The 18,445-nt window shown below is 47.0% G+C and overlaps 1 protein-coding gene across 2 annotated transcripts in view; it reads left to right on the top strand.

The window, feature by feature from the left end:
- Nucleotides 1–11,063, top strand: part of DMRT1 (doublesex and mab-3 related transcription factor 1) — a 90,874-nt gene extending 79,811 nt beyond the window's left edge. For both annotated transcript variants that reach the window (XM_065908437.1, XM_065908436.1), the window contains exon 5: nucleotides 10,909–11,063. In XM_065908437.1, the coding sequence (XP_065764509.1) occupies nucleotides 10,909–11,063 (155 nt within the window). The remainder of the gene's footprint in view (nucleotides 1–10,908) is intronic.
- Nucleotides 11,064–18,445: the final 7,382 nt, after the last annotated feature.

Raw genomic sequence — 18,445 nt, 5'->3', positions numbered from 1 at the left:
TTTGCAAGGAGGTGATATTTAAAGCTTGTGTGGATCAGAGGACCGAATGGAGTAGCTTGGAGAGTGTATGTAGGGTCAGGCTTGGAGAGGAGGATGCCCGGGAGGGGAGAGAGCCTGCAGGACAGCTGAGGGGGGCGGCGGGGAGAGGCATGTCAGGCTCCTGGGCGAAGAGGGGAGCAAGCCATGGGCTGTGGGGCCAGCAGGCTGTGGGGGACCTTGACAGAGTGTTTCTGGGGATGAAGCAGCCACCAGTTGGCCAGGCGTAACCCGGTGGGTAGTGGGCAGAGATAATAAAACAGAGACTGAGTGGTAGGTCAGGGTTGGAGAAGAGCGAAGAAATGGAGTAAAGGATTAATATAAAAGGATAAAAATATAAAACCGCACACTTTATACCCATTCGGATGGCTATTATTTTAGAAAGAAAAAAAAATACCATGTTGTTGAAGACTTGAAGATGTAGAGAATTGGAACCCTTGTATACATTGCTCGAAGGTGCCCCTGCTGCGGATAGCTGTCTGGTGGTTCCTGAAAAACTTAAAAACAGAATTAACATGTGATCCAGCCATTCCAGTTCTGGGCATATCTACAAACAAAGTGAAAAGAGGGACTTGAGCGGATATTTGAACATCAGTTTCCCAGGTGGCACAATGATAAAAAAAATCCACCTGCCAGTGCAGGAGACACGGGTTCCCATCCCTGGGTTGGGAAGATTCCCTGGTAACACACTCCCGTATTCTTGCCAGGAAAATCCCATGGACAGGAACCTCGTGGGCTACAGTCTGTAGGATTGTAGAGTCAAACACAGCCGAGCACACACGCAGTGTTCACACCAGGATTATCCACAAGAGCCCAGAGGCAGACACAGTCCAGTATCCCCTGAGAAATGCTCAAGTAAACAAAGAATGGGTTGTTCATCCCATTCATGTACCTGGGCTGGAATATTATTCAGCCTGTACATGAACCTTGGAGACATTATGCTCAGTTTAATAAGCCAGGGACAAAAGACAGGTATCTAGAATAGTCAGATTTAGAGCGCTGGAAAGTTACCAGGTGGTTACCAGCGACTGGGCAGAGGCATTGCGGAGCTCTTGTGTAATGGCCAGAGAGTTTCAGTCTGGAAAGATGACAGAGTCTGGAGGTGGCAGGGTGGTGCTGGTTGTACAACAGTGTGAATACAGTTAATACCACTGAACTGTACACTTACAAGTGGTTAAAACGATAAGTTTTATGGTTGTGTATTTTATCACCATAAAAATACTTTTCTTAAACAGAAAGCAAAATCCTGGAAGGCCAGTTTTTTGACTAGTGGGAGGGAGAATTAAATAAAAGTTGTCTTACGCTTTGATCAATACCTGCCGCCTTTATTTCCTTCATTTGGTTCAGAGTGAGCTTGGTTGACCAGGGCCAGCAGGCCCTAAGTGAAGCTTCTCCCCCCACAGAGATCATGAGTTAGTCTGAGAAATCCCTGAAAAAAAGGCGATACTCAAGTTTGGCTTCAGAAAGGATGTGGTTAGGGGGAAAAGGAAAATACTTGTCAAAATGTGAGTTGTTCTCTCCTGAAACAAAAATATCATAAAGCATCGAAGAAGGGAGGGCACAGTCACATTCCCTGAGTGCCTTATATCACTCACAGATCAAACCTCTTGAGGGGGTGAAGTCCTTTCTTGGGGTCTAATTGACAGGTATTTTAAACAAACAGAGAAGAGTTTTAAGAAGAACATATATGAACTTTTTTTTAAGCAATGGCGGTCTTATGCAAAGTGTATCAATACTCTTGAGGAGAAGCATAGCTTGTACTATTAATATGTTCTTATTTCTCTTCACCCTTAGCACAAACCTTTCTCAAAGAGTGTTTTCTTCAGCCTGTAATCTGAACTACCTTATCCATCCATGGTGGCTCTGTTTTTTTTAGGAGGTAAAATAACCTGTGTGACTGAGTAGGCATGTGTCCTCCTGTCTGAAAATGCCTGGAATTTTCTATCCTGATTGATTTCATCTGGTGTATGTTTTGTTTAAATGTGTCCTTATGTTTGCTTCCTCCTTCTGTATCAGAGAAAAGTATTAATAATAACTCATCTTAAATTTCCTATAATGCTAGTTAGAAAGAGGAGGGGAAAGTTGGCATAGTATTAATAGCCAATGTTGATGAAGTTTTATATTTGTTGTTTTTTTTTAAGAAGGTATTTACTGGACATAGTCTTCTATCCTGCTACTAGCCTGTCATTTGGAAAAGAGTATTTATTTTCAAATTATAAGCTGCAGAGTTCTACTTGAAAAATGGCTCATGAATTTTCTCCTCTATTCATTTAATCACAAAATATCCAGATATTTTTAAATGAAAGTGTTCCTAAAAGCCATACAACCAAAGCTTGGCTCTCCTCACAGTGATGTTGACTCCAAAATTTCATCCTTTTTCTTAGTCTTAACAGGAGTTCCATGAAGGTTGACTTTTCCATCATCTATTACCTTCTAAGGTTGAAGCACCTGAGATTCTTTCTTGTCGGTGTGAAGGAAGCTCTCAGCAAGGCTACTTTAAAAATGTTTCTTGTTGCACAATATCTGGACAGAGCCGACCTCGTTTCTAGGCTGGCAAACGCCGCAGCCTGCTTTGTGGGTTTGATGCCTTTTCTATCAGAGTAAACAGCTTTCCCGGAATCAAATGGGAAGTCTCCAGAGATGACTTGTGGAGGCTCTTTTAACCTGGTCTGCCTTGCTCCCTGAGAAGGTCACACACATATTTAAACTCTGTTTTCAAATGCAATTGCTCGAATGAACACCCAATCGTGGCCCCAGTCTCCTGTAGACTAGGCATTTCTCAGTCCGCAAGGATCAGGTCCTGGCTCACCGAGAGCCAGGCTCTTGGCTGAGACTGTGCCTCAGGGTGTTTGCTGCGGCTTTTCTCTACCTCTGTGCCCAGACTCTGTCCAGCAAATATGGACAGAATCGAAGCCTTTGTCCTGTAAAATCTTCAAAAGTGTTTTCAGACTTGCGTCACTCTCTGCCAGTGTGTGGTTAGCACTGTTTTAAGGTGGCAGCGTGCCTTGTGAAGACCAGATTCCGTGGTCTTTCTCACTCACTCACCCGCTGTTAAACACCTGCTGGGTGCACTGCGCTGTAAGCAGTGCACCGGACTTGTTCTTGGCTGAATTTCAGCTGAGCGGGTTCCAGTGTTCTGCCTCATAGACTTTTTCTTGCCTTGAGAGGGGGTTCCCCCGGCTCCTGCCCCTGCTCTTGGTTCAGTCAAGTCTCCTTCCTTCAGGAAATGTGTACCTGAAGTCCCTGGAAAACCCAAATTAACAGGCTCAGGTTTCAGTTGGAATTCATCTCACTTTCAGCCTTCTGGTGTGTAAAGAAGGATGAATGAAATAAGGACTTCACTTTACTTAATAAAGTAAAAAGTCATTCTTCTCTGAACATTAAAACTGCAACTTGTCTGAAAACATCTAGGGAGGTTTGAGTTGCGTTAACACTATTTCTTTTTTTTTTTTCTTTCCTAACTGGTGTTTAATAAAACCTTACTAATTTGCTGGTCCTGTCTTCGGCAGTGGAGGATGGAGACTGAATCACACTCCTTCTTTAGGGAAGTGCTCAGACTCATGCCAGGGCGCAGAGCCTTCACGTTTACAAATGATTTTGTCATTTTTCATCTCTGTGATCCTCAAAGCAACTTTCTGAGCTATACTGTTACCCTCCTTTTACAGTGAAAAATTGAGGCTCAGCAGTGTTTACTGAGGCACCACGTCTGATGGCGGAGCTTGTGGTCTTCCACGCTGGTTCTCAGGGGGCCACCGTTGGGAGCTGGGCTGAGCCCAGCCTAACAGATCCTCTGGAATGAATAAGACTGGGCCCGGGGGCAAGGACCCCCTCAGCCCTCTGCCTTTTCAGTCCACATCTGTGCCAGGGAAATAGTCTGCTTCCTCAGAGAGGAGAAGCTGGACCAGAACCGACAGGCTCTCAAGGAAGACTGGGCAGGGCGGGTGGGTGTCGATGGGTCAGCGAGGGGAGGACAAGGGCGGGGCAGTGACACCAGGCACAGGGCTTAATCCGGACTGCAGCCAGTGCGGAGGTGCTGCCGTCTGCGGGCCACGTGTGTGGATGACTCTGGTCCGGCGGTGTGCAGTGGTGACGTGGGCCTCGTGGAGCCCCAGCGTGGTGTGGTGTGGAACCCTCCTAAGTGTTCTTCTCTGTCCCCATTTTGCAGATGAGGAGACAGAGGCCCAGAGAGGGTAAGGCGCGTGGCCCAGGTTTTCAGTTAGTAAGAGATGGGCCCTCTCCCAAGCCCGCACACATCCCCCTGCCCTGCTGTATTGCCTTGTGACCGAGGGTAAGCTTCTGGTCCCGGCAAGCCTCATCTGGTCAGGGCTCCAGGTTCCCAGCAGGTGTCGATGAGGGGCAGTGAGAACTCTACTTCTTCTGGGGCACTGATGCCTGTGCCTACTACTTCCCGGGGTTTTCATCTTTTAGGACAAATGTAAGCTCAGAAAGAAGACTCTTCCTGCTTCAAATACTGCTCTCTGAAGGAATGGTTCACTTGATTATTGAATAATGACTCTGTTTTGGTATGGTTTATAAAGCATGTCCACAGGCATTCTGCTGCTTGTTTTTAAGTTGACACCAGCTGTCTTCTCACCCCTGCTCAAAATGAAAAAGGCAGAACTTACATCATGAGGGACCTTTTGGACAAAGGAGGACCAGGTTGTGTGCCTCCTGGATTTGACCCTGGCTTTCATGTAGGCCCCAAATGAAGTAACTGTATCACTGGTTCCTGGCTCTCTCAAGGGACATTAAGTGTGGCCTGGAGGGAATAGACCTTGTACTAAATCCTGATTGGATTGTGGCTCCTTCAAAAGCAAGAGTCATCTAGTTCGCAGAGACTGAGACTGCAGACGGAGGAAGTAAGGAGACTACTGTGTACTCAGTCATTACCACAGCGACCTGTCACTAGCCTCATCTTAGAGATGCGGAAACTGAGGTTTGAGTCCATCGTCCAAATAGTTTAGGGGATTTCATCAAAGTTGGCTTTATTTCAGTGATGAGGAAAATAGAGCAGAATTAGCCTGTGTGAGGATTTACCTCAGAATGTTGTCATGAAGGGGAAGAAGAAGCCACACTCTGTTTAGGTTTTGAAATAGAGTGTATTTTGGTTAAAACACAGTGAATCAGAGCATCTTTGAATCTTTGGACTGTTTGTGTCACCCAGTCACTGCCTCCCTGGATGAGACACATCCGCTGCACGAGCCATAGTGAGTTAACCTCTCACAGGAAGAAATGTCCGTGAGAGAAGAGTCTCCATGATTCACGGTGCCACTTTGGGGGTGAGGGAGCAGCCAGGAGCGTCACCACAGCCATGGGCAAGGGGTTTCTGGGGAGGCGACGATCGAGGAGGTACTTAAGGGGTGAGTCCCTCTCAGGGCAGGGCCACTGGCACAGACATGGCGCTTTTTTACGGGCTTGCTTTGAGACTCGAGTAGGTTTGGTGACCCCTCTGTGAAATACACAGGGAGTGTGGGGTCCTGGCAGCTGCCGCACTGGTCCAGGGGGATCTCGCAAGGAGGGCAGCAGTGGGGGCAGGGGAGGAAGGCCTGGACCAGAGATGGTTCTGCCTGGGTCCCAGGTCAGCAGGATGGCTGAACCACATCCCTTCTCTTTTCCCTTTTTGTGTGCTATCTTACAGACAAAAAATGGGGGGGACAGGGGGAAAGGGAAAAGAGAAGGGATGTGGTACAGCCATCCCGCTCACTTGGGACCCAGGCAGAACCGTCTCTGGTCCAGGCCTTCCTCCCCTGCCCCCACTGCTGCCCTCCTTGCGAGATTCCCCTGGGCCAGAGATGCGGGAGACCTGAGTTTGATCCCTGGGTTGGGAAGATTCCCTGGAGAAGGGAAAGGCTGCCTACTCCAGTATTCTGGCCTGGAGAATTCCATGGACTGTATAGTCCATGGGATCATAAAAAGTTGGACACGACTGAGTGATTTTCACTTACAGACAGAATCAGAGCATTTCAGTTGAACTCTGTAGCTGGTAAGGGGGCTGTGTTGATAATGGTTAAATATGTGTTTTCTGTTATCACTTCCCTTATTTGTAAAGATGGCTTTCTCTAGAGCTTGCCAAGGCAGTGGTAGCAGGACCCAGGAGAAGCAGTGGTCATGCACTTGATTCATCCACCAGAGCTTCCTTTACGATGCTTGACTTCTCTCTGCACTGTGCACCGTGACCAGCTGGCCCCTCTCAACACTGGTGCTAGATTTTAGAACGGACAATTAAGATGATGTTTTCAGGGAAAGGGTCATCCTAAAAACACCCTCTCTATAACCACTCACTACTCTTTGATTACACACAGTTGGAAGGAAAAAAAAACACGTTTAATTGTCTGTACAATTATGATTTTTTTAGTAAGTTTATAGTAAATGGGGGAGATTAATAAAGGGCTATTTTATTCTCAGCTTGTGGTTTCTAATTACATCAGTTACAGCTTAGCCTTCCTCTTCACTGGAGTGCAGGCATGGACTGGAAAAGAATGAGCTAATCCTTGATAGATCAGGTGGAATAAAGATCTCTATTCATATCTTTACCTTTTATCCCTTGTTCTGAGTGCCAAGAATTAATGCTGTTTGAAAGTACAAGCTGAACCTGCCAAGCTTCGGACAGCTAAGATAATCCTAATTATTTTAAATGTTAGTGAGAAGGGCAGCAGTTCTACTCTGGAATAGAGTCCTCTTGTGAAACATGAAATGTCTGCTAAGTGGTATTGATTGGACATGATTTTATTTCCAAACACCATGGTTATCATGAAGTGGAAGAATTCATTGTTGAAGACATTTTCATCAGCTTTTCATCAGACTCTTAGGCCTGCAAACTTGAGGAAACCAAAGAGGCAGCACTTTTGTTTTTTTTCTGTCAGCATCTAGGTGAAGAGTTACTAACAGTTGAAGAATGCCACTTGCATTTTTATTTTTAAAATGGTTTCTTACTGGGAGCTTACTAGTATTTAGCATATAGAGAAAGAACAATTTTTTTTTCCTCTAGCATGAATGTCCTGTTTTTTCACCTCACTGGAAGAGAATTATTCATTCCAGTCCACTGATTCCCAACAGATCATTCAAGTTAAAAGTCAAGGGTCTTTGCAATGTCAAAAGATTTAGCAGTTAGACTGGGTTTTGTTGTAGAGAGGTGGGTTTGGGGGGGTAGTCTATAATATGTTCCAAGAAGAATATCTGTGATTAGGTGACATCACGGAAATCATCTGTTTTTCCCCCTCAGCATTGATGCGAGTGATTATGTGTAAGGTTTGTTTTGAAGTAATAAAGAAAGACCGTTTAGCTTTTGTAGACAAATAGGCTACTTGAGAGAAAACAGATACTGGGCTTGCTGGTTCATACCAGGGTCAGCCTCGGAGGTTTACCCACCTTTCATTGTGACATGAAAAATAGATCAGATGGGCACTTTGCCCGTTTTCTTACTTTTCAGTCTCTACTTTGGCCTCCAGAAGTCGTTTCTTCCGTTTCTGTAAACGCTGGGAGCCCACTGATGATTACAGAGTAGTGCAATCCTGATTTGTCTATTGCCTGTGAGAGCTTCCTGCTCCCATCCCCACCCCCATCCCCACCCCCAAAGCAAAGCACTCCCGTCTTCACTCATGCAAATAGTGGTGTGTTGAGCATCTCCGGCAAATTATTTCTTTCTTTGGGTTTATTCCCCAGAGTGGAATTACCAGGTCAGAGGGTATGAACAGTTTTACGGTTCTTATTACATGTCACTAGATTGCTGTCCAGAAAGATTGAACCAATTTCTAGTGCTACCAACCGCATAGCCTTCCCCACAGTCACATGGACACTAGGCATTAGCATTTTTCTTTTAAATTGAAATTAGCCACCTTTAGGGCTCATTAGAATCAACACACAAAAAAGAATGTTGACTTTTTAATTTTTAATTGGTATAAAATGATTTAAAATGATCAATTGTTCTTTGCCCCAATGAAGTTTAATGAAGCGGCATTTAAATGAAGAGGGTACCTGAGGGACTATATTTAAGGGTGATAGTAAAATAAATTTTGGACATTAGTCACTAGGGTAAATACTTAATAAGTCTTTGATGCACTTGGAACTACTTTTATGAGGTGCTATACAAAATGAGTCAAACAGATACTGTCCTTAACTTCAACATTGAAAGACAGTGCTAAGTCTTTCAACAAAAGTAAAATGAACATGGATTTAAAGTTTGAGAGGAGAAAAGCTTTAAAAATATAGACATTTCCCAAAACAGGTTGAGTTCATTTATTTGCATCTTCTCTGGAGTGCAGTCACGCATTAAGTAGACTTGGAACCTCCCTGGTCTATACAGGTGACACATTCTGCACATGTTCACAACCCCAGGTCAGAGGACTGCTTTCCAAGAAAATATCCACAGGGCAAGTGAGAGCAAAAGGGGGCTATCCTCAAATCCCTTTCTTTTGCAGAATTCCCGCCCTTCCCTTTTCCAGGCCCAAGTTGGCTGAACTGGGGAGTCAGGGTGTGGGAGGCATCCCTAGGTGAGCTGCTGTTACCTGTAGCGGAAGGCAGTCGCAGGGCTCAGAACTTGTCTGGAGAACGCTCACCTGTTTCTTTATAGCCTCTGAATTAAGTTGACAAGGGTCAGTTATTTTGCCTCCTCAAATTCACACAGACATTAGGAAGTTTCAGTGGCCACTGACTAAACATGGCACCCAAGCGTGGGCTGGTGCATGGATGAGAACAAGCCAGAAGGTGGGGCTGACCAGCGTTGGCTGCCCACGGCAGCTTCCACAGGGGCCCCTTTGTAAATGGCAGACTACTTCTCTGAGTGGATGGGTTGAGGGTTAAATTTACATACTCGTTGAAGTAGGTGACGCACAAGTGGTCAGAAAACATTCATTCCCTTCCCCATCTCTTTATACAGAGGGCCTTCTGTTCCTGGCTTGAGGTGAGGATGGGGGTGGGCGGGTTAACTCACAGACTCTGCTTGGCCCTTAGCTGGCTCTCCAGGGCTGGGTGTAGTGACAGGATGTCAGAGCAAAGTCTGCTGTCTGTAGATACAGCATCCTTGGGCATGTAACACAATTCAGAGATTATCTTGGATTTGCACGGAAATTTAAATCCATATAACAGTTCAAATTTAGTAAGAAGCCTTTATGAATAGCAAAACAAGAAAAGAAAACTTCAGGTTTCCTAAGTTCCAAGTTCTTTTGGTTGCTATTATATATTTATATATGCATGTGGACACTTTTGTGGACATCTGTAAAGTACTCCTTAACAATCAATGCTTTCTTTAAAAAAAAACAGATTCATACCCTTGCTTTTTATTTAACTTACTAAATCTAAACAAATACTCTCATTATCAAAAGTAAATTGCTTGTCAGGAAGTTACCTACTTTGTTTTTCAAATTTATTAACTCATTAAGTTTTCAGATCATTCGTTTTGTAACTGGATATTGACATAACTATCCCAAACTATCCATCTGTCTGTCTGTCCATATGTCACATTAGAAGAATGGGACTTTCTGAAATAATTTGGTCCAGTGCAGTGGTTAAAAGATCTACTTCTTAAATCCCAGCTCTGTTCTTTTATTTCTGTGTGGTTCCACTAGCTGCAGCAAACCTTCTCCAAACCCATAACAAGCATAAATAGTGTTCTCTTGTAAAAAGGTCTCTTTTCAGCATGGTAATATACCTTATTAAATTCCAAACATAATAAGTATTGATGGCAAACACATCAGGACCCAGTACAGCTTCTACTATGATTTAGTTCTCTACAAATGACTTCAGCACTCAGCTCCCAATGCATTTTGCTAATTACATCATAGATTTCCCTATTGATGAACACAAGCTGAATTAACACAGGAGCACTAATGTACCCTTTCACCATTATTGTTGTACAAGAAGCCGTGGCAGATGCTGGCAGTTAGTTACACAAACATTAGTATTAACGATTGGCCATTTGGAATTGGTGACAAACTACTGCCCGGCAGAATCCTGAGGCTGAAACCAATCAGGAAGTTAATGAGGAGAGAAATTACCACTGCAGCTTCCCCTTAATTACATTCACACCAGGCAGGAAGGGAGTTCTGGGGGTGGATCTAAGCTCAGATAAGGTTAAGAAGGTCAGAGACCCTTTTGCTTAAATTTTGTATCTACTGTGACTTGTAAGGTTGCAAAAATTGTTCAACACATTATTACTTTAGCATCCTTCATATTTAATGTTGGTTTCCTTGTGGGGCTTTATGTTTATAGGTTTGCTGTTAAAATCTTTACCTGACTACTGTATAGTGTTGTATAATTCAATTTCTTTTACTTTTTATGTTTTTCTAAAAAGTTTCCTTCCCATTTACTATTTTTTATTTTTTAAAAGTTATGTATGCTGACCCTACCCTGAGTGCTTATCTCCCCCCATCCAAGAGAAATAATAGGAAAGTTCTCAGAAGCTGTCTCTTTCACTTGCTATACATTGAGAAACTAGGGTTACCTGTCAAATGGTGGAATACGTGGGTGGGGTCTTGCTTGGGGAGATTTGTTAGGTGGATCATTTGACAAGGCTCCAGTTCTATTAGCATCCTTTACATAAAGGGAAGGGGCTCTGTGTAGGTTGGAAACAGTGTCCCTAAAGAGGGGTGAGCCGCCTGTTTTTTGTTTTTAATGAACATAATATTTAATCTCTGCTGCCTAACTTAACCTCTACAGTTGCATAGATAATACTGTGCAGAAGTGCTATTTATTTTTTTAATTCTAAAGAAGCGCTAGAGATTTTAATGAGTGTCTGTATAAATACTTCCAACTCAGAAATTGCAGAGCACCTTTCTCTTTGTTGGAACCTAATTGTATACTGGTTGTAGAGACTAGCCACTTCTAACTCGCTCTTCTCCCTTTCTCTCTCTCTCTCTCTCTCCCCCCACTTCCCAGTATTCTCGCCACCCAGCAGCCAAGATTCCGGCTTGATCTCCCTCTCCAGCAGCTCTCCCATTAGTGATGAGAGCACAAAGGGAGTGCTCGAATGCGAGCCTGCCTCGGAGCCCAGCAACTTCGCGGTCACTCCCATTATCGAGGAAGATGAGTAAGCGGCAGCCGAGATGCCTTTGGCCGGTCTTTTGGAGTAGCAGGTTTATTTCGTTATACACAGGGTTTGTTGTTAATATTTTGTCTTTACTCTTGTAGACTTAATGATTGAGAAGTTGTTTGGTTCATACTCCTTAGAGCTTAGTCCAGAGACTAGGAACACATTTGGAATAGTTTAGGGTCTGTGTCTACCATCTGCAGCAACTAAGTGCTTTGCTCACAGTTAAATATTAAATAGTAGTATCCCTCCTTTTTTTATGACACTGGTTTACATGTAGTTTTCAAGAAATACAGTAATTCACTCAAGTTAAGCAGTACATTTGCATCTAAATGTGTCAAAATTAGATACTACTTTTAGTTTTAAAATGAAATCTTAGGTGCCTTACATATTTTTTGGAATTTTAATACTTTAATAAAGTTGCAAAAAATATAAATTTAGCCAAGTACCTGACTGGTGAGAAGAAAAGAGCAGACAGAGTTAGAGACTATTTTAGATATCTGCAGGTTAGTCAATAGGAATATTGTGTGTTTATATTGCTGTTGGTAAAGCCTAGCCCTGCCCTAAGCCCTCAGATCCAAAACATGACTGAAGTATAGTCAGAAGAAAAAATTAGTGACTTTTAAGAATTGCTACCTTTTCTGTAAAGAATAATTTGGAAACAGAACAATTTAAAGTAACTAGTAATGCAGAGTTCTTGAATATTACTTCTAGATTGAGTTTATGATGCATATTCTACTACAAAAAAAATGGATGCAATCTAGATAATTTTGTAACCCTAGGTTGTAATCTGACTTGAAAATAAGTACATCTTTAAAAGTTACTACAGACTTCTGAGTTCATTATTTCGTTAAAAATTGCTTGTGGCGTACTTCCTTATGTAACAGAAGCCATCCTGAAATGAAACTAGTCTAAAAAAAAATTCATTGTTGTGTGTAGTTGCAGCTGTACCTGAAATAAAAATGTTATTGATGACTGAATTTTCTCGTGTGTATATTTGGCGAGCGGTATTAAACAGGAAAAAAGAAATTACTTGTATTTTCTTCGCTCTGTGCTTTGAAAACATCTATTTGATTTCACCCCCATCTGTTGTAATCAATAACCTGACCATCTTGTTTTTTATTAAATGCACTTACTCTTAATTTCATCCACCAGTGGTTTTAGAGAGAATAATGTGGAGTTACCTATATAGGGTTGACATTATAAATCACTGCTTGGGGCCGAATCCTGCAGCGGTATCGATTGATCCTGATATATCACAGAAATTTACTGTCACTTCTGTTTTCAATTAAAGATACAATCAGTCAGATAATGACTTAATTGGATTTTACAGAAGATTGAGCTTTATTGCCCAGTGCTTTACGAGTTTAGTTAAGGAAGATCATTTTATCACACTTGTCAGGCTGTGCCCTTCGGGGCGGCTGCGGCTGTAGCTATTGGCGACGCCGGCGGCTGCGGGGCGCGGGGAAGGCCTGGGCCGCCCAGCGCCCCCTCCGCGGCGCTCACGGTGGCTTCTTGGGATGGAGATCCCTCGCTCACCTTCGCACTCCCTGCCCACAGCCCACACCCACTCCGTTTATTTGAATAATCCTGGCTTCTGCGAATCTAGTCTGCTCCATAGATGACCCCATCCAACACACTATTTTGTCGGGTGTTTTTGATGGGCTTCCCTTATGGCTCAGCTGGTAAAGAATCCGCCTGCAATGCGGGAGACCTGGGTTCGACCCCTGGGTTGGGAAGATCCCCTGGAGAAGGGAAAGGCTACCCACTCCAGTATTCGGGCCTGGAGAATTCCATGGACTGTATAGTCCATGGGGTCGCAAAGAGTCGGACACGACTGAGCGCCCTTCACTTTGATGAAGTTCAGCACGGCCCCCTCAGTGGGTGGGTGTGAGTGTGTGTTTCCTCTTCCATCACAGACCCCTTCGCGGTGAACATGCGAACACTTCTGAAAAGCCGGGCGGAGCCCGCATAAGCGCGTTAGCCAGCGCTCAGAGCCTAGTCGAGCACGCCCTGAGTACCTGGGTGCTCCTGCGGGGCCGGGCTCCGGTTTGGAAGGGCCACTCCTAGCGCGAGGACCACACCCCAGGACCGCGATGGGTCCAGATGGAGTCGAGGAAATTCGGCTGCTTCTCTCTTCTCCCCAGATAGCCCCATGAAAGAGGAACCTGGGGCTTCCTTCCCGCACCGGGTAGGGTGAAGTGGACCTGCGATCCTCACGTTTCCTCCTGGAGGCTTGTTCTTGACTGCTAGGGAGGAAAGCACCAGAAGGGCCAGGCCCAGACGGACTGCATGTCTGGGCTGCTGAATTTTAACCGTATTTTAATAACCACGTTTGAGGGGCGATCAGTTTCTCAGCTCTGCGCCCTTGAATGGAGACCTATAACAGCAAGGCCACGGCCTCTCCCAAACCCCGCGTGTGCAGGTGTGGGCGTGCCGGGGGCTATGTGCTTGTCCCTTACAGGCGCTGTCTTCCGTGCGGGGAAACCGAGGCAGGCTTGCCAGGCCTTCCTTTTTTGAATGTTGGTGGCAGAGCACCACCTCAGGACCGCCTGCGACTCCCGAGTGGGTGGGGATGAGGAGCGACTTTTCCTCCCTTCCGGAGCACACGACTCCCGGGACCCGCGCCCCCTCCAGTGTGTCCCTGGTTCTCACTCCACTTAGTGTGCTGCGGAACTAGGGTCTCAGGGATAGAGGCCTGCGGGGCCCAGGGTGCTCTTGATGACCCTGACCTCCTCGCTGCCATTATCCCTGCTTGAACCCGCAGCGGGGACCCCCCCACCCCCAAAGCCTACGCACGGAGCCAGCCATAGCCGTCTCCCGGACACCTAGTGGAAACTAGATTCCGACCCAGGCGTAGAAATTGAGCCCTCTCCCCGCTTCCGGGAAACCAGTGCTGAACTGGCTTCAAGTGCACACGTAGACTACCCCGCATCTGACGCTTAGCACCACGCTTGGCACGCTTTATAGAACGTGCTTCGTGTCACAAGAAATCCAGAAGGCAGCCTGTCGAGCGCAGGGTTTTCCTTAGCTCCCGGCATTGGGTAGTATCCGCCCCGCCGGCTGGGGTCGCCGCAGCCAGCCCGCCGCCCCTCTGGGAGGTTTGCTCCGGAAACGCGTGGGTTTCTGTCCTGCTCGCTCCCTCTGCGTACACGCACTCGAACAAGGCCTGAGACCTTGGCTGCGCGCCAGACACGCGTAAGCTCAGTCGCCAGTGAATCTTTTATTCTCGCCTTTTAAAGACGCCTACCCCCCCCCCCCCAACCGGGGAAAAGCGAGGCCTTCACTCAGTCAAGTGTTCGTTAAGTGCCTTCCCCTACCCCTGGCCAAACGGCCTGCAAACTTTGCAGCAGCTTTAAACTGCGGCCCAGACGGCGCGAGAGGGTTCTGGGAGAGTGGGCGGGGCGTTAGGTGGGTGGGGCCCGCGTGCTCCGGAAGTCGCCCCGCCCTGGAGGCTTCGGTGGGGGCTAGGTGAGCCAGTCTGGGCCTAGGTGCTTGGGGTGGGGTGCTTTTCGGTTCCCGCACCGCGCCTCGGCCTTGCAGCGCTGTTGTTCTGACGGTCTGGTCTCGGTGCGTGGCGTTCGTACCCAGCTTTCCCTGACATGCGGGCAGCGCCGGCTGTTTCTCCCTGTTTATTATCGTGCCGCTCCAATCGAGAAGGGACTTCAACGCTGAAGTCCTCACCTCTTCTCGCATCACCCCGCAGAGCTTGCTTCTGGGGCTGAGTCGGCAGAGAGTTCTGGAAAGGGGGCTTGTCCTGGGGCATTGCACTAGCGCCCCGAAAGCAAATACTCCGGGGGAAAAGAAACTCCTGTTTCTTGAAGTTTCCTCTAACTTACTTAAAAAATTATTTCCTCCACCCTTTTTGGTTTTTGGAGTCGCAGAGGAAAGACTGTCTTAAAACTGTTGAAGTCCGGGCTGCCTCGTTTCTGTCGGAGGGTACATGCTTTCCTTTTCCTTTGGCACGGAAAGCAAACGGGGTCGTCAGGCCGCTGAGGCGACCCTCTTCTAAAACGGTGTAGGGATCTGACCGCCCCGGGTCCCCACACGCCCTGCTGCTGCCTGCGGGGTGTGTGCGACTCTGCCCAGGAGCCCCGGGCGCCTTCGGGCCCCGCGGCCCTGGCCCAGGGGGAGCACTCGGCGGGTGTCGCCGCGCCTCAGATGCTGCAGTGCGGGAGCGACACCCCTACAGCCGCCTTAGATGGTGGGGGCAGGCGCGACCTTGGCGTGAGCAGCTGCTGGTTTCCAGGGTTCTAGAATACGAAGGACCAGGCAGCCGCGTCCGTACGGGGCTGGCGGGGTTGCAAGCCGTTTTAGGTCCCGTTTGCTCCGAAAAGCTTTGGCCGCCGAGATCTTCAGGCAGCCTGATGCCAAAATGGTGTGGGACGAGACTGTCCAGGATCTTCCTTCTGCTTAGCCGCGTCCCCCGCCCGTCAGGCGCAGGTTCAATCAGTCGTTGGTCGCACGGCCTCTGCCCTCTGTCGAGCCCCAGAGGGTGACTTCGGGGATCCATGGGGTGTAAAGGAGCTTCTCCCAAATGTGGCAGACCGGGGCAGCAGTGTCACCTCAAGAAGACGGTTGCTGGTTTCCCCGCTAGAAACAAATGCCTCACTGGACATTTGTTTCCCCCCTTTGAAGCTGGCCAATGAGGGATGCTGAGAGGCATGGACAGGGCGAGAGCTGAAAAATTTTTGCTTGGGGAGAGGGAGTTCGTTTTCCTGCTTTAAAAGGGCTTCCTAAAAAATAAAAACATAAAAAGGCTTTCTACATGCGCCAGCCTTCAGTGTCACCGTGGTCGAGGTTTAAACAGCTGTATAAGAACCTTGACCTCCCTCTCCATGAGAATCCAGCAAAGCAGAAAATTTCCTGATGTATTTATACATCCGGGACAATATGAACCCGTCCTTTTGATTAAGTGTTGCTCGCGGTGAGGGGCAGCTTCCCGTCAGGACATCTTCAGCTTCTGAGCACGGGCACCTGCGTTCTTAACTTTTAGATACACACACACCCTGAGTTTGTGTGTGCGCCAAGAGAAAGAACCACACGTGCACACTTGTCTTACAGCCTTTGACCCTTTAATACCTATCACAGCGTTACCCAGTTAATTGTGGTTTGAACACTTGCGCGCGCACGCACGCACACACACACACACACACACACACACACACACACACACACACACACACACCTTTACCCAGTTAATGTGGTTTAAACACGTGCGCGCGCGCACCCACACCCACCCAGAGCAGGACTGAGTGGATCCAGTCTAGCGAGGTTATACTTACTTGTAACCCTCCCTGCTGCCTTTCCAATTTCTTTGATGATTTTTTCCCATAAGTATATAAGCCGCCGGGACTTACTTCTACTAAGCGGCAGGCCGCTCCTCCTAAATGTGATTCGGACCATATGCTTTCTACATTCATCCCCGCTCCGGCTTTTCTTCTCCACACTAACTACTAACACGTTATAGTCACCTTGAAATTTCCTCTGCTATTTTCCAATTAAAAGCTTAATAGCCCTGGAAACGGAGTTCATGTGGTGAAGTTTACCATAGCCCCTTGTTTTGAAAGGCTTTCTGCTGGGATCCCATTATGTGCTTGAATAAACCCTTTCTGCAAACAGAAATGGGACTCGGGGTTGTCAGGTGTTGGGTTACAATAGACTTTGAGGCAGGGGACATTTTACCAACATAAATACAAACCTGTCCCTATAGGGAGATGTTGTCAAATACTGGGATATGGAAAACATTCCCATCAAATATGAGAAAAGGATTATTGCGCTATATCAAATGAGTATTTAGGTCTCAGCCCCCGATGTGCACTGGAGTGAAACGGGGCCCCGGGGACCAAATAATGCAAGACTGTTTGAGTGGCAAAGGGGTAGGGTGACTAGGTGACTGAGGGAGAGTGGGTCGCCTTGTGGAAATGTCCCCCAAACCTGGTGTTGAGCTCTGATGCTTTCCTTTAAAAAAAAAAAAAAAATCGTTACTCTCAGGTTTCTTATACTCCTGGTTTTGCTGACAATTTATTTGAAGCAAATCTGGGAGAAATCTGGCTTTGTGGTCTCTGCATTCCCAAGAGATTTAGAGATTTCAGTGCAAAAGTTCCCAGATTCAGTGTCATTCTAGGCCTTCTATGTGTCTCTCACTGTGAACTTCCCACTTCCAAGCCTTGGGCCACGGCGCTGCGGGTGACCCAGGCCTCCAGTCCTGAGAATTTCTGGAAGTTCCTCCCAGTTCTAGTGCCTTAAGGCTTGTTTTCTTCTGGAAGTTTGGGAGGAGACATTGATGACATGGTGGGGGTTAGGAATAAGACTAAGGAGTCTGTGCCCTAAGCAGTTTTGGAGGCAAGCCTCCCAAGGTTAGCAGTCTCTTGCTGGGGGCTCCTTTCTGCGCCCCACGAGGTCCACAGGTCTGAAATGGGGAGGGTGGGGGGCAGCCAAGGGCCCCAAGGGAAACGTACACAATCAGGTTGGCTTTTTAACCTACTCCCCTCCCAGAATCGCCCTTTTAGGCGGAGGGTTGGCTGCTGGAACTCCTGATGGTACTTGAATTCACAGCACACACACGGACGTTTTCGGGTTGCTTGTTTGCTTCCAGAGCAGTGCAGAGTAAAGCTGAGAGGCGCCGACCGGTTGACCGTTTCAGTCGACTGGTCTACGCTCCGGATTCGCGTTGGATTCGTGCAGACCGCCAGGAGATGAATTAAGGGTGCGCTCTCTGTAGCCTGCCAACTGACGGCCCCAGGATTGCTATCTCCCCTCTTCGCTCTGAGCCATTGTGCTACCCTGCGCCGCAGGAACCGCTGCTTTTTATTCTTGTTTTCTCGCATCAGGGGAGCATCTCTGTGCATTTGTGGAGGTATTCTGCTTTAGGCCAAACCCATACACACAAGTATCACTTTAAACAAAGTTTTATGCTGTCATCTTGTGCAAAGGTCCTCTCCCACCCACCCGTACCCAAAGACACTGGGGTGGGGGGATGGCCCCATCCCTTATTCAGAACTAGACTGCTGAGTCCGTGGGCATTTGAATGGGGTGATGCGAGACCCCCGTTTGCTCTCTCAAAGGCCGTTGGGCAGAGGGCAGATCACATGCGGTAACTTTGGGGGCGCTAGCGTGGCCCCTCCAGTTGCTCTCTGAAAGTTTAGACCCAGTGCTTAAACACTAACTCCAAAAGAGCACTTGCCGGCTTTTCAGCACAGAGACTATTTTTTATTCCAACGTGGAGGTGTAGAAAAGTAAACTGCGCCACAGAGGGAGGAGCCTGCAAAACGGGTTGCCGTCGTTGGACCAGCAAGTTTTCAAAAGCATTTTCTTCTGCAGCGGCAAAAGGAAAAAAAAAATGTTGCAAAAAGAAATCAAGAAAGCCCCCATTTCTCGAACCAG

This window comes from Muntiacus reevesi, chromosome 17 (genome assembly GCF_963930625.1).
Source record: "Muntiacus reevesi chromosome 17, mMunRee1.1, whole genome shotgun sequence".
Lineage (NCBI taxonomy): Eukaryota > Metazoa > Chordata > Mammalia > Artiodactyla > Cervidae > Muntiacus > Muntiacus reevesi.
Note: the sequence above shows the minus strand (reverse complement) of the source record. Positions and strands in the feature narration are given on the sequence as shown.